Below are 27,082 nucleotides of genomic sequence, written 5' to 3'. Positions count from 1 at the left end.
TGAGTTGAGGAAAAAACTTTTTCACCCAGAGAATTGTGAATCTGTGGAATTCTCTGCCACTGAAGGCAATGGAGGCCAATTCACTGCATGTTTTCAAGAGAGAGTTAGATTTGGCTCTTTGGGCTAACAGAATCAAGGGATATGGGGAAAAAGCAGGAATGGGGTACTGACTTTGGATGATCAGCCATGATCATATTGAACGGCGGTGCTGGATCAAAGGGACGTATGTTTCTATATCTGTATAAGGTGAGTCCACACCTGAAGGAATACCTAAATCTTCCCAGAGATTCTGATCGGGCTTGACAGGATAGATTCCATGAGGATATTTCTGCTGGTTGGAACTTAAGGCACGGGCAGGAATAAAGAGTGTTCATTTAATAATGGCGAACGGAATCAGGAATGGGGTACTGATTTTGGATGATCAGCCATGATCACATTGAATGGTGGTGCTGGCTCGATGGGCCGAATGACCTACTCCTGCACCTATTTTGTATGTTTCGATGGTTACTACTGGGATGAGAAGGGATTTCTTCTCCTCGCACGCTGTGAATCTTTGTAACTCCCTACCCAGTAGCGTTGTGTTTGTAGACCCATGAGATGTGGATAATAGCCCTGTCCCACTGTACGAGTTCATTCAAGTGCTCTCCCGAATTTAAAAAAAAATCAAACTCGTGGTAAGCACGTAGAATAAACGTAGCGGGTACGTCGGAGCTCGGGGGCGTCTCTTAGCGGTTCGTAACGCTAACGGCAGGTACTCGGGAGACGCAGTAAGCTCGGGAAGACTTGTGAAGATTTTTCAACATGTAGAAAAATGTCCACGAGAGCCCCGAGTACTTACGAGCGGCCATTACCGTAAATCTCCGAGTTCGAATCGGGGCAAACTCGGGAGAACTCTTTGAATGAACTCGTACAGGGTCGGGGCTTTAGGCTGAGATCAGGAGAATCAAGGTTCATCAGGCAGGATCACCTTGAGGCCACCTAACAGCCCAGCTGTGATCATGTATGAAAAGCCTAATCCTAATGGGGGCCGGAGTTCCAGGTGCTCATGGCCTTCTACGCCTTGTGACATATCTCGATAAAGAGAAGGCATTGTTGAGTGTGTGGACATGGTTATGAACAATATCCTGCTGTTATCTGCCATGGTCTCACAAGTCTTCAAACCCGCTTTTAGGATAAGAACGTTTTGGGTTAGAGGAACTGAAGGATTTCAGTCACAACATTCATGGAATGAATGCCAATAATTTTGGATGTTGCAAAGAATTAATGGCTTGTTCAATACAAATTGTTCAGTCATAACAATGTCTAATGATGTTGGGTGTATAGTTTTAGCTGACAAATGGGGAATATTTTGTACATATTCATTTCTATGTGTTTAACTTATTTACTACTGCTTCAATTAATTGTGCAGCCAAAATAAGCAGTCTACACAGACGCGTTTGCCTGTTCTCCCATTTAATTCGTGTTGTCTCTCTGTTATTTATTTGGCAGGCTAATGATGCCTCGGGGAACACCTGGAACTGGCTCTATTTCATCCCTCTGATCGTCATTGGATCTTTCTTCATGCTCAATCTTGTTCTGGGTGTGTTGTCAGGGTGAGTGAACTGCAATTTATCAATCGCCAATTAGCATCATCATTAGAACCAGCGAACGCAGGAAGGTAACGGGGAAACACTCGATGACAGAAAGCCCACCCCTCAGAGCAGATCCAGCGGTGGTTGAGGCTCCGTCTGTCGGTGGCACCTTCACGCCAGCGAAGGAAGGTGTAAGAGCAGCAGACAAGGTCCTGTCATCGGGGCCACTGATGGGTTGTCACTCGGATGGATGCTCGCTTCTTCGTGTGTGCCACTGTCTTGATATGCTGTAGCGCGATGCTTGCATTAAACAGCACATTCTGTTTGCAGGGCGGCCTTCTTCTGTGTTTAGCACAGCTGGCAGCTGTAAAATTCAAATCCCAGTTCATAGAAACATCGAACCAAAGACAATAGGTAGGCCATTCAACCCTTTGAGCCAGCATCGCCATTCAATATGATCATGGCTGATCTTTCAAAATCAGTATTCCATTCCTGCTTTCTCCCCATATCCCTTGATTCTATTAGCCCTAAGAGCTATATCTAACTCTCTCTTGAATACATCCAGTGAATTGGCCTCCACTGATTTCTAAATATGGGAGTATTCTGCACTCAAACCTCCTCACTGTTTTGGTTATTTTTTTAATCGCGTGGATTGATTTTTCAGCTATAACTCAATCTCAGATATTGCCAAAGTCAAAATGACTGAACAATTAATCAGGATGCTGTCATTAGCTTATGCTACGCTCGTGTTTTAAAACCTTGAAGAACACGAGGAGAACTAGACTAAAGGAGGTAAGCAATTCCAGCTGTGATGGAAGTCCAAGGGTGGTGCTTCCTTGGACCCACTGAAACCGAACATTGCACTGGTTTGGAAGAAGGGATAACTAGTGGGATGTTGACCTGTGGGTGAGATGTCGTGACGATGATACCCAGATAGCTGAAAACATCGACACAAAATGCTGGTGACTCAAAGGGTCAGAAAGCATCTCTGGAAAAAAAAAAAAGAATTGGTGATGTTTCAGGTAAGACTGGCTGAAGAAGGGTTTGGACAAAAAGTTACCTATTCTTTTTCTCCCGAGGTGCTGTCCGACCTGCTAGAGTACACCAGCATTTTGTATCTATCTTCGGTATAAACCAGCATCTGCAGTTCCTTCCTACACAAGTTGAAAATATTATTATGTTGCGCCCTGATTTTCAAATCTTCATAAGTTCATAAGTCATAGGAGCGGAATTCGGCCATTCGGCCCATCGAGCCTGCTACACCATTCAATCATGGCTGATCCATCTTTCCCTCTCAACCCCATTCCCCTGCCTTCGCCCCGTAACCTTTGATACCCGGACTAATTAAAATATTGATTAAACCTAAGGCCAATTTTAGTTTTGCTCGCCGATTAAGAATGCAGTGAATCCAGTCACTGGAGTATGCTTCACCACATTTCTGTACTCTCATTACTCTAAGTCAAAAGGTTATGGATCCTAGTCCCAGTCCAGACATTGGAGCATAACCATCAGGCTGATTTTACTTCGGAGTCACGCGAGTGACTACGTGAAGAACCCGCTCAGTGCGCAGACGCGGCATTACGCCAGCAGTGCAACAGCGGCTGCCACGGGAGCTAGGCACTCTCGTTACAGCATGAACCGGACCGTCAGGTGAGTATCCTGAGGTCGGGTTTTCTTTTACAGGTGAGCCTTTTTCTGCTTGTGTTTTTACAGGCAGAGAAAAAGGCTCTGGAACAAAACTGTCCCCCGTTTTCCCGTCGGGGAGGGGGGCAGCAACGGCGGTAGGAGCGACCCGGTGTTCCGTAATTCCCCGACACCGTGCCGAGGCCAGCCCGCTAGTACCTGAAGCAGCGGGCTGGACGCATAGCCACTCGAGAGGCTTCTGGCAGGTGTTCCCGATGTCGGACGGGACGTCTCTCCTCCCGCACGGGGGGAGAGAGAGCCGCCTGAGCCGCTGGAGCGGCTCACGGAGCAGGAGCCTGCGAGACGCGCTGCTTGAGGGGCGCTCTCGCTACACAAGGCAAAAAGCTCCAGAAGAACCTGTCCCCCGCTCGACTCCAGCGGAGGAGCGTTCCATTGCAAGGGGGGCAGCAACAGGCGGTAGGAACAAATACCGGTCGCCCCGCTATCCCCATCACCGCGCCGAGCCCAGTCCCGCTAGTGCCTGAACTGCGGGCTGGATGTCTAGCCATCCGAACAGGCATCCGGCCGGTGGCGTCCGATTCGTCGGACGGGGACATGTCTCAACCTAAATGGAGGAGAGACAGCCGCCTGAGCTGCATCCAACAGCAATTGGAGCAGCTCCAGCGAGATGCGCAGAAAGAGCGCTCTCGCGGAGGGAGGTCAGGCACCCCCTCCACAGTGCCTCATGCACTGCCCTTTGCTCCCTCATTACTGGAGGCTAGCATTGGTGACCAGGGCTGGGCTGGTCTGGAACAGGGGCAGGCGGACGAATTCGGGAGTATGCCAGGGGTGCAGGAACATGAAGAGCTGTTGGGTGTGATGGACCGCTTGTAGCAACCCCACGGGCTGGAGCACCGCTGGAACCAAGAATGGTGGCCAGCATCAACCATTACTGGAAAAGGTGCTCGCTGAGGTGCTGAAACAACACAGCACCAGAAAACGGTGAGGCCCTCAAAGTAAAAAGTGTCAACAGCCAAATCTGGGGGTATGTGGGTCACACATCCAGACCCAAGAACTCAAGCTACAGCGGATCCTAAGGCTCCTGACGTCAGCCATCACAGCCTTTGCTCGTTCCGTGGAGACCACGGAGATGGATACCTGCCAGCAGGATGTGCTGGCATTAATGTGTACCACACAATTTGAGAAGGAGGGAAACATAAGACCTGCCCTCAATCCCAAATTTGCTGGCTTGTGTAAAGCCCCAGCTGCGGAGACGGACGCGCTGCCATTTGGGAAAGATTTCAATAACAACTGAAGGAGATGCAGGAAGCATCAAAAACCTTCGGCCTAATGAGGGCAGGCCCCGGGACGAGCAAACCAAGACCTCCGATACCCAAGTGGCAGCACCCCACGGCATCCACCAGTCGACGTCCGCAATATGGGACTGGTGAACGCTTGGGGTCCGCACATTATCCCCAAAGATCTTTCAGATCAGGGCCCGCAGCGGACCCTCTGGAAAATGCGCCTCCCCCCAACATCGCCAGCACGTCAGAACAAAATCTTCAGGAAAATGAAGAAACAGAATCGCCAATAACCATGGAGGTAGGTGGGTCTGGTCCCTACCAGCATATAGAGAATAAGGGTGCTTTATTAACAGGGGGGAGATTACACTTGTTTAAAGAAGCATGGGGTATGGTCACGAGTGACAAGTATATACTCAACAACATTACAGGATATAAAATACAATTCATGTCAGAAAAAACGCCGCCAGTTCAACAATGGCCCCAAAGGGTATTTCTCCCTCCGTCAAAGAGAAACGTGAGGGACAAGCTGAACTGGTGAGACTTATCACAAAGGGGGTCATCAAAAAGACCAAACATGAACCTTTGGAAATTGTATCGAATATATTCACTAAAACCAAAAAAGATGGTGTCTGTCGCATCATCATTGACTTAACATCACTAAACAAATTTGTTAAGTATATACATTTCAAAATGGAGACATATGTTACTGCCAAACAACTGAATTCCAAAGGACACTTCATGGCAAGCATTTATCTTAAAGATGCTTACTATCTAGTACCCATATACAAGGATCATCGCAGATACCTAAAATTTATCTGGATGGTACAAAGCATTGCTCTATGGGCGAACTTCAGCCCAAGATTATTCACTAAGAAAACAAAAACATATTGTCATGGCATATCTGGAGGATATTCTCATAGTAGGGAAAACGATGGAATTGGCTGTGGCAGCAGTATCAGCTACAAAACAGCTCCTCGAAACTCAGGTTCGTCCTACATCCAGATAAATCTAAGTTGAAGCCATCCACTATCATGGACTACCTGGGCTTCACAATTAACTCAGTCCATATGACTGTTACCTTGCCAAAGGCAAAAATGGTTGAATTAGCACAATCATGCAACAAATTAATGGTCAACGAGCGACCAACTATTCGACAAGTAGCAAGAGTAATTGGGGAAATGGTAGCAGCATTTCCGGCTACACAATTCGGACCTTTGCACTATCAAAAATTTTTACAGAGAGCAAAGGTACGGGCAATAAAACGACATACAGGTCACTATGATCGTGTCATGAACTTACCCACTGAAGCAATATCAGAGCTACAGTGGTGGGCAGAAAACGTTTGGCATAGTTTCAGCCCTATCTTTATCACTAACCCTACTTTAGTTATTCAAACAGATGCCAGTGCTCAAGGCTGGGGAGCGACTAACTCCATATCCAGCACAAATGGTAGATGGACTAAACTAGAGTCATCATTACTACTTACACTGGGCATTAACTATCTAGAGATGTTGGGCGCCTTTTATGGTTTAAAAGCATATGTATCTAATATGCAGCACTTGCATGTTCGGTTACAAATTGATAAATACTACGGTGATGGCTTATATTAACCATATGGGTGGCATAAAATCATTATCATGCGACAAATTGGTCAACATGATTTGGCAATGGTATGTCGAAAGACATATTTGGCTATCAGCTACTTACCTACCAGGTAAGCTAAACACCCATGCCATGAGAAAATTAAACGTCAGGGTTGCAAGTTTGAACAGATCTTACCTGGAACTGGGATTGTCCAAACAAACCATCACCACCATGTCGGCATCCCTTCGAACATCCACCAAGAGGCAGTACTTAACCAGCATCAAAAAAGGGAGAAGTACTGCCAGGAAACATGGACAACATACGCAACAGCTACAGCCACCAACATACTGGAGTTCCTGGCCATCTACACCACGATGTAGGGATCAGCTACAGTGCCATCAACACAGCGCAGAGTGCTCTTTCTGCTTATCTCAAACCAGCGGCAGGACAACAGGCGATGGGATCCCATCCACTGGTGGTAAAACTGATGAAGGGCATTTACAATATCAAGCCCTAAGCCCAGGTATACCCATATTTGTGATATCAGTGTGGTCCTGACATATCTCAGGGAATGGCCACCAGCCAGATCCCCCGGCCTCGAGCAAGCTACACTAAAGACGCTTAGGTTGATGGCACTTGTATCCGCTCAGAGGGTCCAGTCACTACACCTATTGCGACTGGACAACATGATCACAGCTCCAGACCAGATCTGTCGTTATCCAGCGACTGGTCAAACAGAGCAGACCAGGAACACCTAATCCAGTCGTGGCTTACCCACCAGAACCACGGTTATGTGCCATGACCTACCTACTATCCTACATAGACACAACCAGAATATTCGAGGGAGATGAAAAGCCTTGTGGGTCAGTCACAAAAACCTTATGGTGGGGTACGAGCCAAACCATTGCGAGATGGCTCAAGCAGGTGCTAGAAACTGCTGGGATAAACACTAACATGTACAAATTTTATTCCACCAGGGCAGCATCCATGTCGACGGCTAAAGAATGGACATGCCTATACACCACATCCTGGCTACAGCAGGATGGTGGGAAGGGAAAAGACCGTTCAGAAATTTTATAATAAGCCGTTGGCAAAACCTGGTTTATTTGCAGTAAAGATTTACGAACTGCAAATATTTAATTTAAGCCCAGGGGAGCAACTTAATTCTTTGTTGTTATTGTTTAAAAAATACCATTGTGTTTTTCTACAAATAGACTCATTGGTTCATTACGATAACACTTCCTCCCTCAAGAACTTCGGCAGTGAGTGAAATGAAACTGTTACACGGTTTGAAATCACAGAGCTTTGAAATCTTCACGTAGTCACTCACGTGACTCCGAAGTAAAATAGTAAGATTAAACGAGAACTTACCAGTTTGAAGTTTGATCTGTATTTTATGAGGAGTTACGATGAGGGATTACGTGCCCTCCGCTCCCACCCTCATTATATGGATCAAACTAATAAATTGATGTCTCCTTATCTTTACTATGTTTACTTCAAAATAACTGTCTATCTGTGATTCCACACCGCTGCTTGGAAGTATGCCGCGCCTGCGCACTGAGCGGGTTCTTCACGTAATCCCTCATCGTAACTCCTCATAAAATACAGATCAAACTTCAAACTGGTAAGTTCTCGTTTAATCTTACTATTATAATGCAGTAACAATCATAATCATACTTTATTAGCCAAGTATGTTTTGCAACATACGAGGAATTTCATTTGCCATACAGTCATACCATTAAAAAACAACAGAACACACAAGGGAGTAGTTGCATTGACCGAGATGGTGTCTTTTGGATAAGATGTTCCAAGGGGGATCTGCTTGCTCCTTCAGGAAGATTTAGAAGATCTCATGGTGGTGTTTCAAGGAAAAAAACACTGAACACTTTCCTGGTTAGTATTCGACACTTGCTCGAAACCACCAGAACAGATTATGTGTTTATACAATCTACTGGAGAAACACGGCGGGTCAGGCGGCGTCTGTGGAGGGAAATGGACAGTCAAAGTTACAGGGTCAGGACCCTTCATTCCCCTCCACAGACGCTGCTTGACCTGCTGAGTTCTTGCAGCAGTTTGCTTGTTGCTCCAGATTCCAGCATCTGCAGACTTTTGTGCCTCCATCCCATCTGCTTATGTTCTCCTTGCCATTACATCGTAGGAGCTCCTTGACTTGGTTGCCCTGTTTCCTATGTTATACCCTCAAAGTTCCTGGGCTATAAATTTATTTTGGACATACAAGAAAGGATGTGAAGAGCTTTCCATAATAGCAGTCCAACCTCGATGTAATGAGCATTGTTACATTTCCATCATAGTCCGGTCTTATCACGCATCCAGCGAGATGTGGAACGGAATGGAATACTTCATTGTCACATGTGACCAGGCACAGTGAGATTCTTTGCTGCATACTCAAGGTGTACAAATAGCAGCCACCTACAGTGCAGACAAAGTTACACAGCACGCCGGCTACTCTTTTGTTCTTCCCCCTCTCTCCCACCCCCCCCCCCATAGCGGTTCCCTTTAACCATCGTTCTGCCCCCTCCTTCCCCATTATCCATCGTTCTCCCCCTCCCTCTCGCGGCGGTCCCCCCACGCTCTCATCGACCATCGACCGCGGGTCCACCTGCAACGTTAGGTGAATGATGGTTCTACTTTTAAATTGGGTGTTTTATGATGGGTGCTCAAATTATCCACAGACACTTGCACTGTGAAGTCTTTCTTCTCATTGTATTAGGTGTGTTTGCACCAGGGAGGAAGGAAGTAAATCTACCAAAACAGTTGTTTGTCTTAACAGTTGTGTGAATGGGCTGTTACTTCCTCACAACAGGATGCTGTCAGGACTTTCCCTCACACCCCAATGGGGATCACGCAGAAATTCTTCCTCACTGGCCACTGTAACTGTTGTGTAAGTTATGTTGGGCAAACAAGATGTTAAACATTCCCACAACAGGCATGAAGCATTGGTTTTAATTTCCAAACAGCAAAACTAAAAAAGGACACTCGCTCTAATGCCTCCATTTTAGACATTTAAAAATGTCACCACTACGTGAAAATTACAGATCGGGAGCAGGCAATAATGACGTGAAATATATTACATCCCAGTGGCCTGAAGCCTTTATGCTTGAAAGTAAAACCTTTGTGAAATCAAATCTGGTTCAACAGCCATGAACCAATGAATAGTTAATCCAACCCTTCTACCCAATGTTGATTTTTCAAGCTGTCTGTAACTAAAGTTAATGTGTAATTATATTCGTTTTGCACTGTTTATTATTGCAGTAATACTGAGAAATATTCTCCTCAGGCGTAAGGATTACAGAACCACTATAAATGGTTAGCCTCTGTGAAAGTTCTCTCTGAAACCATTAGATGTATATTATTATTACATTTCAAAAACGTTACAGTCAAATACCTTTCCATTATTTCTAATCGGGAACTGTGGGTCATATGGCAACATTTTCTAGACTATTGCACAATGTGCATCAAATCAGATTATAATAAGACTGTTACCAAGTGACAAGAAGAAGTTCATTGCTGAAGAAATGTCCTGGTAAGAAAATCCACTTGCCTTTCATCAGGTCTCCGCGTACCATAACAAGGTGTCTACAGAAATTGGACCTCCCTATCTTCATGGTCTTGTACTGGGACTCTACTGGTGAATGGCTTTAAGCAAAATTGGTTAGACATCAAAATCTCTTGAACTGAATCATGGAGTGTTCTGATGCTCTAGACTCGCAGGCCTACATGTTGATGCCCACCAACCCACGAACAAAGTAGGCAACACAATTTTCACTGACCCGTATGTGGAATGCATAGTTTAGTAATTTTCTTAGGTGGAATTAAGGACGGAAGATTACATCTGGAAGTATCTTTTGAATTTGATTCACTCAGAATTTAATTTAATACGTAATTTCTAATGAAGGGTTTTTAATATTGCCATATTCATAATCTAACAGATGTGCATATATCTTTTCATATTAATGTGGGGGGATTTGTTATACATTGCCAATCTATAAAACAGATACCACAAGTTGAATTTATAGAAAAATTCACACATTGGATGAAATCCCTAAATATTTCACAGTTACAAAGGAAAGAAATGTATGATAACCTCAAAAGGAGATTGTATTCCAATACCTAATCATGGACTGTCTCTTGCAGTAATCAAATGTTGCTACCATTATCTAGTGTCAGAGGAGTCAAAACAACTTAATCCTTGTAATAGTGGCGGCAATGGTGCAGAGGAGATTTAGGATGGTGTTGCCAGGCTGTCGAATTATAATTGTGCAAAGAAAGTGTCTCGTTTGAAATTGTTATCCTTGGAACAAAGAGGGAAATTTGACTAAGGTCTGTAATATTGCCGGAGGCCTCAACAGGATAAATGGAATAACCTCTTTGCTTCAACAGCGAGGACAATAATGAGAGATTAAAGTGTTAATTCATCGGAAAGTGATTATCAAAGTATTGAAGAAAAATGTATGCATCCGGTGAATTAGTTTAGCTTGAAGATACAGCTTGGAAGCGGGCACTTTGGCCCTCCAAGTCCATGCTGTCTACCTGTTCACACTTGTTCCATGTTACTTTCAAAGGCATGGAAAGTATATATACACCTCCACACTGATGGGCAAAACCAATGCATGTTAATGTCATTCATCATCGTTGAAAACATTAGCGACGCAGTGGTGCTGGTTTCCAATGGGAACGGTGACGGACGCACCACGCACCTCTGTCTTCCAGTTCCTGCGGACTTCCGCCGCTGGAAGTATAGGATTTTGGTGTGTGTGCTTTCTCATCATTCCTATGTAGGACAGTGATCGCAACTTCTACTGAAGAATGTGGCCAGTGGTTAATAGAGCAATTCTGTGCAACTGAAGGACGTCGGCACCTTAAGTTAGGGTATTGCAAAGTGTTCCCACACAACCACCACCGTTCAGTAACAAACAGGTTTCTAACTCAGGAAAGAACTGCAGATGCCTTTTTTGGAAGGAAAGAACTGCAGATGCTGGTTTAAATTGAAGGTAGACACACAATCTTTAGCTCTGCAGGGACTCAATGATTTGTTTGACCATTTCCAAGGGTGGATTGAAAGTTATATACTGACTAAACCAGGTCAACGTTGCAGGTTTAGTTCCCGTAAACCAGATATTTTTTCCCCAGAGTCGGGTAGTTTTATGGTCAGCATCACTCACATCAGAGATTTATCCCAGAGTTATTTGATATCTTGAATTTAAATTTGTTAATCTCGGTGGTGGAGTTTGAGGCCCTATCTCTGGATCAAAGGTGTAGGAAGGAACTGCAGATGCTGGTTTACACCAAAGATACACACAAAATGCTGGAGTAACTCAGCGAGACAGGCAGCATCTCTGGAGAGAAGGAATGGGCGACATTTCGGGTCGAGACCCTTCTTCAGACTAACTCAGGAAGACTGACTCAGATAGGGGTCCCAAGACCTGCATGTCTCCAATGATGCTTACATACAGTATTTCTACAGATGTAGCATATAAGCATACTGTTGGGTTGCATCGCAGATTGGTTTGGGAACAGATCTGCCCAAGAGCGCAGGAAATTGCAGATAGTTGTGGATGTAGCCCAGTCCATCACACAGACCAGACTCTGCCCCATTGATTCCAGTTGCACTTGATGATGCCTCGGAAAAGCAGCTAACACAATCAAAGACTAGTCACAGCCCGGTCATTCCTCCTTCTCCCTGCTCCCATTGGACATATGATACATGAGCTTGAAAGCTTGCACCACCTGACTCGGGAACAGCCTCTTCCCATCTATTATCAAGCTTCTGAATGGTCCTTCGATAAGGTAGGGCATTGTCTGATTCAACTTTACCATGGACATTAGACATTTTCCATGGATTTGTTGCACCACAATGTTGAGTCTATGCTCAACACTTTGTGTCTTCCCCTTTGCTCTACCTATTGTACATAAGTTTGACTTGATTGTATCTATGCATAGTATACATGCAAAACAAAGCTTTTCACTGTATCTCAGTACATGTGACTATAATAAACATAAACAAAATCTTACTGACCAAACAAAGTATGGTAACAAATAGAAGCATATTGACGAGTACAGTGGTGCAACGGTAGAGTTGCTGCCTTACAGCACCACAGAACGGGGTTCAATTACATGTGCTGTCTGTACGGAGTTTGCACGTTCTCCCTGTGACTCCGTGGGTTTTCTCCGGGTGCTCCGGTTTCCTCCTACACTCCAAAGACGTACAGGTTTGAAGGTTAATTGGCTTCGGTAAAATTGTAAATTGTCCATAGTGTGTCGGATAGTGCTAGTTAGTGTATGGGGTGATCACTGGTCACCATGGATTCAGTGGGCCGAAGACCCTGTTTCTGTACGGCATCTCTAAAGTAAAGAGTGGATTGCCCTGACACTTGAACTATCTTTTCCCAAGAATCAAACCCAGACACAGGCCTCTCTGACCGTGACTGATTTCCCCCATGTAACATCGCATTGAATGGACGCTGCACCTTGCCCTCCTTGCTGCTGATGAGTTGTAAAACCATACATGCATCTGACTGGGAAAACCAGGGAAGCTCCCTGCACACTGAGCCAAAATCTGAATGGCAATATGTAGCCTTCAGCAAAACATTTTAAAAGTAGGGGAATCAGAAATAAACCTCAAATCCCTCAAGGTTCTTTCTGAATCAGAAACATTTAATCAGTTAATCTTCTATATTGAAACACATGATTCAATGTTAGTGCAGTCGAGAGGAAGTTGACGTCAATGTAAAAATCTACTTTAATCGCTTTCCTGAGATTTAACTGAGGTTTATCAAGCCACAGGTCTCCTGTGTCTGATGTTTGCAATGAATGTTACTGGGGAAAGGTCCACTGGGGGCTGAGAACATCCTGCGAAGCTCTCTGGCAGAGGTTTGCTACTGTGACACAATGGCGTCCAAGGTGACAATGAGATTCTGGCTTTTCATTAAGTGCCTCCTTCCGTTTACATATTGTCAACAGCTTAGTAACTTACCAATATTGTGGATTTCTCAGGCCACTTTAAGTAATGCTCCTCTGTTCTAATCCATTTGCTCCTTTTGCCAGCCGGGAATCAGAGCCGCTTACGGTCATTTTTGTTTGAATAGCTCTTTGTCGGGAATGTTCTTTCCCACTGAGAAAGTGAGATGAGGTTGGATCAGTCACGTCCTGAAATGTTTCAGCACTGTCAGTGCTCTGGTCTCGTGGCTGGAGATGTGCCCTGGTTTAAAATGCCAAGTGATCCATGAAGACTGAAGACTGGTGAACCCGAACTGCCAACGCTGGCAAAGGGGGCTGCGGGTGGTAGCAGCTGTGTAGGAAGGAACTGCATTGTCAAGTCACTCAAGTCAAGTCACTTTTATTTCTATAGCACTTTTAAAAAACAACTCTCGTTGACCAAAGAGCTTTACATTGGTGGAGGTACTAACGTTATACAACAGTGGTTCATAGATTAAGTACATACATAGATACATACATATAGCCCTCCCTCAGAGGACGTCACGAAAGGCTTGAGAGTAAAGATGAGTTTTAAGTAAGTAAGTAAGTAAGTAAGTAAACTTTATTTATATAGCGCATTTTAAGCCAATTTGCATTGACCCCAAAGCGCTTTACATTAATTAAATAATAATAAGTTCCATTGCAAACCATAGAAAAAGGTTTTTTTAAAAAAATGAATAAAAATGGACACAACATATTACAGAGTTCAACACAAACATCCCCCCACAGCAGAATCAAAACATTTCCACTGCGGGGGAAAGGCACCAGAAAGTTAAGTCCTCTTCCTCTGTGAAACATCCCGAGGTCAGGGCCCATCTGTGGCCGATGATTTTCAGGGCCCTCTTGCCGTAAAGATGAAACATCGGCGTCGGGTGAAACATTCCTCAGCGGCTTGGAAAAGTCTGGAGCGGCTGTCCCCTCCCCGGAGAGCGGAGACCGCGGCACTCGTAGTCCTCCGGCCGCGCCGGCTGGAGCTCCGACCCCGGCGAACTCGATCTCTGGCTCTGCGGCGCTCCAAATCCAAATCCAGCGCCGCCCGCGGCCGAACGCCCGCAGCCACAGCTCCGCGATGTTGGAAGTCGGCGACCAAAGCGCTCCGGAGCTTACCGCACGGCGACCCGGTAGGCATCGCCCGCTCCTTGTTGGTATCCCAGCGCTGCGCCACCGCCGCCGAAGCTGTAGTCCCAGCCGGTCCCGACAGGAAAACGCCGCTCCCCTTTCGGTGGTAGGCCGCGAGGACGGGGCGAAGAAACAGCACGGAGGGATGCTGCCTCTCCGACCAGGTAAGGGACTAAGAATAAAGTTTCCCCCTTCCCCACCCCCACCCCCCACATAGAAGACCTCCACTAACATAAAATAAAATAAAGAAAGGTGTAGAGGCGGACTGCGGGCAGGCTGCCATACACAGACGGCGCCCACTCCCGCACATCCGCCATCTTAATGTCTCGACTTAAAAGAGTCGATGGAGGGGGCAGTTCTGATGGGAAGAGGGATGCCGTTCCACAGTTTAGGAGCTGCAACCGCAAAGGCTCAGTCGCCCCTGAGCTTTTCAGTAACCCCAAGTTGGCCGATCTAAGGGACCTGGAGGAGGTGTGGTGGGTAAGCAGACTTTTGATGTAGGTGGGGGCAAGCCCGTTAAGGGATTTGTAGACATAAAGAAGGAAGACTTGTCCAGCAAGACTGTCACTGGAAGAAGGTGAGGAGGACTCTAGTGAGGACCTTCCCTATGGCAGTCAGTAGGTGAGACTCTGTGCTTACACCAATCACATTTGTCTCCTTTCTTTAAAATATTTTAAATTATGGTCACCTGAAATGTGGTTCTTTTTATCGGTGAATTTGTGATTTAATTTCCTCTACTCTGGGGGAAGCTGGGAGTGACTGTGGATGCCTTTAATAAATAAGCAAAGATTTTGTGCAAACTGACAAAAAGTCAATGTCTTAGCTGTGAATGTTGATTATTTGATACAGTTCCAATGTGTTCTATAAGCTCATCTGTACAAAACTGCTGAGGAGCTTTGCAGGGCTTGCTAATCGTTGCTCACGTGAGAAAAGCTGCCAACACATTATGAAAAATTCACAAGACTTCAAAATTACATTCCTAACGTGCAACGCAAAACAATTATTCCAGCATCTCCCCCGATGCACTGAGTCACATTGCATTTCACAGTAGACGGGTGAAGAGACACCCTTCAAAAATAGTCACGTTTGACCTGCAGAGTAACCAGCTTGTTGAACACCTTATTCCAGTTTCAGTTTGAAAACTATTTTCTTAATATGGACATGATTTATTTGATTGTTTTTGTGATTTGCCACAGGAGTTTGTGTGCATAGTATTTACATTTCATTTCAAAATATTGCCCACTTATTCTTTGCATGTCTAGGATTACAATCTGCAGGAATAGTTACGTCTGTGCCTGTGATGCTGAGAGCATTGGTGGTTCTGCACCCCAGGAAGTGACTGGAGACTTATAGGGGTAGAGAATTACTGGGACATTATCTTTGCTTCAAGGGTCATTTCATCATTCATAATGTGGAGGCATTGTTGGAAAAGCCAGCCTTTATTTCCCATCTCTAGCTCTGCAGGAATACAATGATATGTTTGACCCTTTCCAAGGGTGGATTGAAAGTTATGTACTGACTTAACCAGGTCAACGTTGCAGGTTTAGTTCCCGTAAACCAGATATTTTTTCCCCACAGTTGGGTAGTTTTATGGTCAGCATCACTCACATCAGAGATTTATCCCAGAGTTATTTGATATCTTGAATTTAAATTTGTTAATCTCGGTGGTGGAGTTTGAGGCCCTGTCTCTGGATCAAAGGTGTAGGAAGGAACTGCAGATGCTGGTTTACACCAAAGATACACACAAAATGCTGGAGTAACTCAGCGAGACAGGCAGCATCTCTGGACAGAAGAAATGGGTGATGTGTTGGGTCGAGACCCTTCTTCAGACTGAAGTGCCTCAACTCGAAACATCACCCATTCCTTCTATCCAGAGATGCTGCCTGAGCCACTGAGATACTCCAACATTTTGTGTCTATCTTCTGAATCAAAGGGATAGGTTTCTAATTTAATGGCTAATCTATTTCCCACGGATTACAAAGAGAGGTTCCACGTACCAGGAAACATAAGAAACTGCAGATGCAGGAATCTAGAGCAAAAAAGAAAGTGTTGGAGGAACTCAGTGGGTTTTGTTCCTTGGAGTCTTTCAGGCCATTGACTTAGTTTGTTACTTATTAAGGGGAACTGGGGAGAACTGGTTTAGAGACCTTAGGATTTGACAGCAGCATCTAAAACAGTGCCAGGCCTTTTAAGACCAATGATCATATGACCATAAGACGTGGGAGCAGAATTTGGCCATTGAGACTGCTCCTTTATGGCTGATCTACTTTTCCCACTCAACCCCATTCTCCTGCTTTCTCCTCGTAACCTTTGATGCCCTTACTAATCAAGAACCTATCAATCTCTGCTTCAAAAATACCAATGCCTTGGCCTCCACAGCCATCTGTGGCAATGAATTCCACAGATTCACCACCCTGGACTCTCCCGCTTCCCATAACATCCTCTTTACTCCAGGCCTTTCATTATTCTGTAGGTTTCAATGAGACTCCCCTCTCATCTTTCTAAACTCCAGCGAGTACAGGCCCAGAGCTATCAAATGCTCCTCGTGTGTTAACCCAGTCATCCCCAGGATCACTCCCGTAAACCGCGTATGGACTCTCTCCAATGCCAGCACTGTCTTCCTCAGATATGGGACCCAAAACAGCTCACAATATTCCAAATGGTTCTGAATATGCAACAATGATGCAACAGAGTGTGTAATTAGACCCTGTGACAGCCATCATGTCATTGAATGGAGAGGTTGGGTGGTTTTCGATGTTACAGTGTCTTAACCTGTAAGTGTAGTCAATGAATCTCAATGTACCAGGAGTTCTGCTCTGGACTCTAGTTGTTTGTCGTTTCAAGTGACAACTGCAGTGAGGGAGCACTCTGTGTGTAGCTTCCCATTGTGGTCAAATGGCCTGACATTGCTCTGTGTCAACTTTCCTCTTGAGCACGATGAGGAGGTTCAGCAGTTCCGTGAAGTCTGTCAGCTTATTTTTCTTTGGCCAACACAAACACATTTTTGATTGATCATGTCATTGAAGATTCCACCGTTGAGAAATCTCCACCATCTGGCAATGCAGATTGTAAAATCAGATGCTGCCAGTTTTAAATCACGAGTGTCATAATGATCGAGTCACAAACGTTATAAACCAATGGAAGCAGGTCCTTCGGCCCAACTCATACATGCCGACCAAGAGGCCTATCTGTGCTGGTGCCATCTGCCTGCACTTGGCTCACATCCCTCCAAACCTTTCCTATCTATGTGCATGTCCAAATATCTTTTAAACATTGTAATTGCACCCACACCTAAAGCTTCCTTGGCAGCTTGTTCCATATACCCTCCACCCTCTGTGTAGAAAAACGTTTCTCCTCAGGTCCCTTCTAAATTAGATTAGATTAGATTAGATTAGATTCGTTTATTGTCGGTCTGACCGAAATTTTGTTTCCCTGCAGTCATACATATAATTTAAAAAATGACAAAAACACACAATCAACACAAATGTAACATCCACCACAGTGAGTTCACCAAACACCTCCTCACTGTGGTGGAAGGCAAAATCTTAAAGTCTCTGTCTCTTCCCTCTTTGTTCTCCCTCTGCACCGAGGCGACGGTTCAAACTCCGCGGGTGGTCGCTGCCTCCGCCACAGCTTCGGGGCCGAGTCGGGTCTCCGCTGCCGCTGCTGCTGCCGCTGCCTCCGCCACAGCTCGAGGGCCGAGTCGGGTCTCTACTTTAATTTTTTAGTCTCTACTAAATCTTTACTCTCTCACTGTAAACCTCTATATTAGACTCCCTTACCCTAGGAAACAGACTGTGACCATCTCCTTATCTACACCCCGCATCATTTTAAACATCTCAACCACTTACGCTCCAGGGGGAAGAAAATTCCCACTGTATTCAGCCTCTTCTTATAGCTCAAGCTCTCCAGTCCTGGTCGTATCTTTGTGAATCTTTTCCGCACCCTTTCCAGCCTTATTGATATCCTTCCCGTAGCAAAGCGAGCAGAACTTCACAATATTCGCAAGTGTGGCGTCACCAATAATTTGTACAGTTGCAATCCGACATCCCCACTTCTGACTAATGAAGGCAAGTGTGCCAAATACCTTTTTCACCGACTTGTCCACCTGTATTGAAGATAGACACAAAAAGCTGGAGTAACTCAGCGGGACAGGCAACATCTCTGGGGAGAAGGAATGGGTGACGTTTCTTGAGGCTCAAGGCATGTCCGCCTGTATCACCACTTTCAGGGAACTGTGTAATTGTACCCTAAGGTCTCTGTTCTACCATAATCTCCTTTCAAAGACCGTTTAAGTCCTGCCCTGGTTTTTGATTATCGGAATCGATCCTTACTTGGGCGAGCGCATGATTTGAAAGTGTTTTGTTACATCCGCTGTTGCTGTCATGGGTTTACAGTGTCTTACTGAAGACACGTTGGTGGGTTCCTGCAGGTCATGCAGTGGAGAGCACTCACAGTGTAGAGTGCATGTTTAAGGTGGTGAATGGAATGGCCAATGGCTTTCTCCCTCTGGTAGTGAGCAACTACCTGCGTGTCATTAGCTGGGCAGACAGCACAGCGAGACACCTCATTATCCTTTTGATGGAGGGAAGAGTAATTGAGCAAGGTGCCAGCAAGAGGCTGCAGCTTGTCGAAGCCCAGCTAAATACATGCTGGGTTTGAACTGAGCACTTGGGCTTGACATAACCAGAAAATGAGCAGAATACTCAGTTTGAATTTCCCATCATGTCATGCCTGATCTAAAAAATTTCATAAAGCCTATCTAATAAAGAGTGCAGTGTTGATTCATGAAGCAGACAAATGATGCAGCTCGCTGGTGGGCTAATCCTTTAATCTCTTCACACTTGTTTAGCACCCATTTCTACAGCCATCTGTTTCACACTTCTGATGTTGTTACCATGCCAGCAGTAATAGTAGATCGGTGTGGGTTAGAATCTGCGGTGATGTTGCCTGCTCTTGTCACCGACATGAGACTGGGAAAGCTCCAAGTCCGAGAGTCATAGAGTTGTAGAGCACTGAAACAGGCCCTTTGGTTCATGCCGACATGTCACCCACCTACAGTACCCTCATCTAATACCATATCCTTCTACGCCTTGCTGATTAAATGCCTTTCTAAATGTCTGTGGTGATTGTATCGTACTCCACCACCTCCTTCACATTCCAGATATCAACCATTCACTGGGGGGAAAAGATATTACCCCTCAGATCCCCTTTAAAACTCCTTCCTTTCACCTCATACCCATACCTTTGCATGAGGAGTTTTGCTTACCGCAAGACAGAGTTTTTTCATGCTACAGGATTCAACAGAAGGCAGACATTGTGAAACATAGAAAATAGGTGCAGGAGTAGGCCATTCGGCCCTTCGAGCCTGTACCGCCATTCAATATGATCATGGCTGATCATCCAACTCAGTATCCTGTACCAGAATCACTCGCTCCTCTTATGGTGGGTCCAGGTCTCAGTACAATGTGCGTTGTTTAATATTTACACGCTCCTGGTATTGGTTGGGTTAACGATCATGCATTCCTGATGTTGAAACAATGAATGTGCAGAAAGGAACTGCAGATGCTGGTTTAAACTGAAGATGGACACTAAAAGCTGGAGTAACTCAGTGGGACAGGCAGCATCTCTGGAGCGAAGGAATGGGTGACATTTCGGTTCAAGACCCTTCTTCAGTCTGAAGCGAAACGTCACCCATTCCTTTGCTCTAGAGATGCTGCCTGTCCCGCTGAGTTGCTCCAGCATTTTGTGTCTAAATTCAATTGAAACAATTAATGCTGGCCCTCTCCGAGCTGGACAGGACATTGTTCACACACTCATAATGGAATTGATATACCCAATACCAGACTCTGGCAACAAATACTCCATTCTAGACTCTGCCTTGGTAGATTCCTGGGTAGACGGAGAAAGATACTTCAGGATGTTCTCAAAGCCTCCTTGAAGAAATGCTACATTCTCACTGACCCCTGGGACACTCTATCCCAAGATTGCTCAGGGTGGAGAAGGACCATTTGGGACAATATAGACAACTAGGAGATGGACAATATTCACTTTGTCATATTGCTCTTCTTAAGCCATCCCTTGGGATTGAAACGGACTTACAGGTAGTGAATCTGTGGAATTTTCTGCTGCAGAAGGCTGTGGAGGCAAAGTCAGTGGATATATTTAAGGCAGAGATAGATAAATTCTTGATTAATACGGGTGTCAGAGTCTAAGGGGGAAAGGCAGGATTGGGGTTAGGAGGGAGAGATAGATCAGCCATGATTGAATGTCAGAGTAGACTTGATGGGCCGAATGGTCTAATTCTACTTCTTAGGATCTTATGACATCAGGAGCACTCAGAAGTCTTGTGTAAGTTGCACAAAGATTGTGCCATCACGGAAGCTACTTAACCACCTGTCCTATCAGGCACTCCTACCCCATCTGTGGAAGCATCTATCTGTCAATGTCATATGACTGATGACATTGACCTCATCTGTCAACTCAGAATCCACTCAACTGGACTGGAACCAAGTCCCCCTTAATCCCAAGGGACTGTTTAAGAAAAGGAATTTGTACCAGTTAATATTGACCATCTCCTAGCCTTCAATGGGTTAATGTTCACACATTCATGGTGTTTAAGTTGATAGACACAAAATGCTGGTGTAACTCAGCAGGACAGGCAGCATCTCTGGAGAGAAGGAATGGGTGACGTTTCTGGTTGAGACCCTTCTTCAGACAAGTTGATGTTCTCTTTAGGTTCGCACCCTCCTGGAACATTAGTTTGAATGTCAACCCATCCAACAGGTGGAGAGGTTCAATATCAACTGGTGCAAAGCCTGATCATCAACCCAGCCAGACGTATGTAAACATTCAATGTCAGGGTTTATACACACCTATGTAACTAAAGAGGAACAAGTGATTTATAAATCTTGCCTTCTTTCAAAGCTTGCAGCATGAAATTACTCAAGCTCTTGGTAAGCAAGCAACATTCATGCATTAATTTCAGAACGGTTCCTTGGAGTTTTCACAGTCCTTTGTAACAATGGGCTACAGTCTTGGCATTGGACGGGTTGCATTGAATCACTCTTGTTGTTGGACAGTTGATCCATTCCTGTGTTGGACAGGTTCATGTTTACCCCGCAGGTGAGGCTGTATTTGTGGAGTCTGGGATCCCTCATCAGTTCTGTTGAAGAGTCTTCACCCTGAAGCTTCAACTGTTTCTCCTTCCGCACATGTTGCCTGACCTGCTGAATGTTTCCAGCATTTTCTGTCTTTATTTGAGTTTTCCAGATTTGCAGACGTTCTTATTTTCATTTAATGTTCACCCTATGTTGATTAATGGGTTAATATTGACCCACCCAGTTCTGCTAGTGGAAGAGTTAATATTGACCCTTGCCTGATGTAGAAGTGGTTAGCGTTGATTTGGTCCTGATGTTATAAGGGTTAGCATTGACTCTGTTGAACATGTTAATGTAAACTATCTCCTGATGTTGGACAGGATAATAGTGAGCTTGTCCGAATGGACAATGAATAGCTTCATTTTTGATCCTCTTGCTTTGCTGAATGGGTTAATGTTGACTTTCTCCTGTGGCTGGATGGGTTAATAGTGACCTCCCCTGGCATTAAATGGGTGAAGTGCAGGAATGAACTGCAGATGCTGGTTTAAACCAAAGATAGACACAAAAAACTGGGGTAACTCAGCAGGTCAGACAGCATCTCTGGAGAAAAGAAACAGGTGATGTTTCAGGTCTAGACCCTTCTTCAGACTGAGAGTCAGGGGAAAGGAAAACGAGAGGTCTAGATGGCGATGTAGAGAAATAGAACAAATGAATGAAAGATATGCAAAAAAGTTACGATGATAAACGAAATAGGCCATGTTAGCTGTGTGCTGGGTGAGAACGAGTACAATGAGACTCAACAAAACAAACTTGAAGCTTGTACGACTTGGGTGGGGAGGGGGGGGGGGGGTTGGAGAGAGAGAGGATGTAGGGGTGACTTGAAGTTAGAGAAATTAACACCCACACCACTGGGTTGTAAACCGCCCAAGCGAAATATAAGACGCTGTTCCTCCAGTTTGAATTTGGCCTCACTCTGGCAATGGAGGAGGGCTAGGACAGAAAGGTCAGTGTGGGAATGGGAAGGGGAATTAAAGTGTTTGGCAACAGGAAGATCAGGTAGGTCCAGGCGGATTGAGTGAAGGTGTTCTGCGAAACGATCGCCCAGTCTGCGTTTGGTTTCTCCGACGTTTAAGCGTCCACACACCTTGAATAACGGATACAGCAGATGAGGTTGGAGGAGGTGCAGGTGAACCGCTGCGTAACCTGGAAGGACTTTCAGGGTCCCTGGACAGAGTCGAGGGAGGAGGTATAGGGACAGGTGTTGCATCTCCTGCGGTTGCAGGGCAAGATATATGTTGGCTCCCTTCTGGTATCGGATGGGGAAAAATATGACTGTGTTCGACGACAGAATCTGGCTATTGTCCACACGAAAACAAATTGTACTGATTTCTTGTTCTATTTTCCTGAAAATGGCCCCTTTAACACAGCACACACTTCATGTCAACACTTGTTTGCAGCTGAGCAGCATGTTGCCGTAGTTCTGTCTAACGGTACAGTCCCCTCAGCTGCAGCGAGCCTTCATTCGTGTTAGAAGGCGCTGAATTGATCAGTTGATTCTTATCTTTCAACGTCTGTGGTACTAAACAGAGCCAGCAGTGATTTTTTTTTGTTTGCATTGCTTTGTCAAGAAAAATAAAATAAAATTAAGACTTAAATAGGAAAAATGTGAGGAAGATCAGCATTAACTAAAGAAAAGCAAATGGAGGAAATAAAGCAATCAGAATAATTTGAAGAACTGGTGGCATCATAAAATTCGATGATAAACTGATGTGCAGGAGGGCAGAGAACAATTTTCACGCAGATTGGCACATGAGTAGGACCGCATGGACAGCTCTTTCATTTCTACAACGGAATCAAAGTTAAAAAAATATTTTTGAAAGATTTAATCAAAGGAAGATTATGTAGGCAATGATTCTGTGGCTTTGTAGGCACCAGCTCCATTTTGCTTCAGATCAGCAAACATCTTTCTTTCAAAGGTAATCAAGAAAGCGTTGGTGTATGTATAGACAGCTGCATTGGGGGCTTGACAGACTTCCCCTGACAACTTCCCTACAAACTGTGCACTCGTGCATGGAATATCAATGTTTCGCATCTTGGAACTTATTCATCAAACTAAACCAAGATTATGACACATCCCTCTGCCAAACCAGACCACAGGCGAGTTTCTGCATTGACACGGGACTTAGCCCTAGGAGAGAAAAGTCATTACTGGCAAAGAGCCTGCCAAATTAGCTACAATTCACTTCTTCGACTTACAGAAGAAGATGATATGGATTTAAACCTCACAGAGTTCAAGTTAGACTGAAGAGATGTTACATTTTATTCTGCGGGTACCTCTGTGTTTCGGTTTATAAAGGAAATGATAATGCAAGAGGCAGGTGCAGATGACTATTACCAGGGTCAGAATTAAGACAATGGATTGGCTGCAGTGTTGAAACAATGAGTGGTTATTATTTATCTTATTAAAATTTCATAGCTGAGCACTCTGGTGTCTCATCCCCGTTGCCCCCTACGTATAAACATGAGTAAGAATCATGGATAAGCTTTGAGCCCTGTCTGCACTGAGGCATCTAAGTTTGGCCAGGAGTGGAGGAACCCCAATCATCCTCCTTAAAGGGACAGGAAGGACAGATTAGCAGCCTTCCTACTACTGAAGGCCAGATCCTGGCCCACCTCCAATAATGATGTGATCAGGTCTGAGTTGCACCCCCATGCTCAGTAGAATTCATGCCTCGTGTAGCTGGGACATGTTGGCCGGTGTGGGCAAGTTGGGCCTAAGGGCCAGTTTCCACATTGTATCACTCTATGACTCTAACTGCCAGAAAAGATGATCACATGGGTATTGTGGGCGATCGGTTTTGAGCAGCTGATCCCCAGATACTCCAACCAACCCCCCTCACCCCAACCCCCCAACCCCAACCCCCAAACACAATGCAGCTACTTCAGGGGAACGGCGATGAAATACATGGAAGTGCAGAATTGGTTAAGATGATAGAGTTATGGAGACAACCAGACAGGAAGGCTCCAGAGTGACGATAGAATCATATTTGCCAGGACAGGTGTGAATATCAGTTGACAGGCATAACTTAAGTAATCTTTGACAAGACAAATGATGTTTAACTATTTGATGAATATTTAAATCATTTAATGGATCCTCTAGCGTTAGACTTTCTGACTGGTTCGTCCCGACTGGATGATCTGAGTGTGTTTACTGTAAGTGATACAGATACAGGATGTACCTCTTGTAATAAAGGTTTGGCGTGGTTCCAGATTGACTTCTCTGTAAATGGGGGCAGACATATCAATAACTGTTACAGGCTACTGTTGAAGTAATAAGATACCAAAGTTATATCATTACAATTGTTCTCTGGGTTTAAAATTCTTGTTCGTTGATTGCAAATAAGATGTGAATGCAACAGGTAGATTGGGCCAGAACCAGGGGCCACAGTTTAAGAATAAGGGGTAAGGCATTTAGAACGGAGATGAGGAAACACTTTTTCCACACAGAGAGTTGTGAGTCTGTGGAATTCTCTGACTCGGAGGGCGGTGGAGGCCGGTTCTCAGGATACTTTCAAGAGAGAGCTTGATAGGGCTCTTATAGCGGAGTCAGGGGATATAGGGAGAAGGCAGGAACGGGGTACCGAGTGTGGATGATCACATTGAATGGCGGTGTTGGCTCGAAGGGCCGAATGGCCTACTCCTGCACCTATTGTCTATGTTTCTATGTTCAAGATTTGTTTTCCAGAAGTAGATAATTTAGAGGTACAAAATTTATCAAGCTCATCACGTACACCCTTTCTATTGTTAACTGACGGAACACAGTTTCTACTTATCCTGCAAGGCAGAGCAAGTATTATCTATTCAGTATTGGGGTGTAAAGCTAAGTCACGTAAACGACCTCTGAAATTTTTAACAATCTACCATAATCCACAATTAAGTACTTTTCCAAGATGTTCTGGCTCGTTTGGATAAATCTACTACTTCCATTTGGTATTAAAGCATGGCAGGTGCAAGACGGTACTTATATATATATCACATTAATATCGCCTTGAGGTTGCAAAACCCTTCAAACACTAGATAAGTGTTCTTGGGATCCAGAAACCACTGGATATGGTGACGATTCACACAATTCTTTTTTTTTTTTCTGAATCTGTCTTTTGAATCCATCAATCAAACCTGTGCATCTTTGAATAAATAACTCGGCATCTGTGCCATCCACAGAGTACACGTCAGAATCTTGGCGGAAAACTCTCCACTAGCCTGAATGAGCACATCTCCAACAACATCCAAGAGTCTTGGGACCAGCCAGAGCAGAGCATCTGGAGATAGACACAAAAAGCTGGAGTAACTCAGCAGGACAGGCAGCATCTCTGGAGAGAAGAAATGGGTGACGTTTTGGGCCGAGACCCTTCTTCAAACTGGCGGCATATGGAACCTGTACACCTCCGACCTTCTCCAGTACACCTGCCAGCACTTAATCATGTTGGCTCGAATTCATCCATGGCTCAAAGGCTTCAGGCACATGAGAGAACCTCCACCCACAGGTTCTCCTTCAAGTCTCATATCATTCTGATCTGGAAGTTTGTTGGTGTTTCTTCATTACTCACTGCCTCTGACGCAAGTGGGAGAACCTTTATTAGCTCACCATTAGCTTCTTAAAGACTGTATAGGATGGACAGTAAACACTGGCAATACCTGCATCTGAAATAATTAATTAATTGACCTTTTTTTACTTCTGAACCATGAAAACAAAGTTCAAATTAAAACAAAATGTGTTTCAAGTTACCAATGTATATCTCTGAGGCAGTGATGATAATCACATAACGAGAGCATTAACCTTCAGATTGGATGCAGAGAGCTGTGGATGCAGTCCAGACCATCACACAAGATGTCCTCTCCCCCAGTTGATTCCATTTATACTTCACGCTGGCTCGGGGAAACAGCCAACATATTGAAGGACCACTCACATTCTGGTCACTCCCTCCTCCCTTCCCCTGGTCATGCAATAGATTCCAAGCTTGAAAGCATGTGTCACTAGATTCAGTATCAGCTTCTTCCCTGCCTACTGAACGGACCTCTCCTACTGTATGCTAAAAATTTATTCCCAATCTCCCAATCTATCTTGTTGCACCTCTTACACTTTTTTTAATCAGCACTTTCTCTGCATCTGTGATATTATATTCTGCACTCTTTTTCACTACCTGATGTCCTCTAGCATGGTATTATTAACTAGCAAGTAAAGCAAATTTTTAATGGTATCTCGGTATCTCATAATGTGACAATCATAGCCCAATACCAAACTAGATAAAAATTAAACTTAGCATATCTAGAGAACATCGATGGATGACGTTTTCGTTCGGTACCCTTCTTCGGAGTCTGAAAAAGGTCCCAACCTGAAACTTTTTTTTAGTTTAGTTTAGTTTAGAGATACAGCGCGGCAACAGTCCCTTTGGCCCACTGGGTCCGCGCCGACCAGCACATTAACACTGTCCTACACCCACAAGGGACAATTGTTACATACACCAAGCCAATTAACCTACAAACCTGTACGTCTTTGGCGTGTGGGAGGAAACCGAAGATGTCGGAGAAAACCCACGCAGATCACGGGGAGAACGTACAAACTCCGTACAGACAGCACCCGTAGTCGGGATCGAACAGGGGTCTCTGGCGCTGCATTCACTCTAAGGCAGCAACTCTACCGCTGCGCCACTGTGACCACCCAACCTGCTGAGTTATTCCTGCACTGTGTCCTTTTATTTTGTAAACCAGTATCTGTAGTTCCTTT

At 44.8% G+C, this 27,082-nt stretch overlaps 1 protein-coding gene across 1 annotated transcript in view; it reads left to right on the top strand.

Moving 5' to 3' along the window:
* The window catches only part of cacna1b (calcium voltage-gated channel subunit alpha1 B), a 499,280-nt gene that overhangs the window by 289,164 nt on the left and 183,034 nt on the right, over positions 1–27,082 (top strand). The window contains exon 8 of the mRNA XM_033049244.1: positions 1,489–1,592. Within this exon, the coding sequence (XP_032905135.1) occupies positions 1,489–1,592 (104 nt within the window). The remainder of the gene's footprint in view (positions 1–1,488; positions 1,593–27,082) is intronic.

The sequence above is a fragment of the Amblyraja radiata genome, chromosome 32, assembly GCF_010909765.2.
Source record: "Amblyraja radiata isolate CabotCenter1 chromosome 32, sAmbRad1.1.pri, whole genome shotgun sequence".
NCBI lineage: Eukaryota > Metazoa > Chordata > Chondrichthyes > Rajiformes > Rajidae > Amblyraja > Amblyraja radiata.
This window is presented reverse-complemented; position numbering and strand designations above follow the sequence as displayed.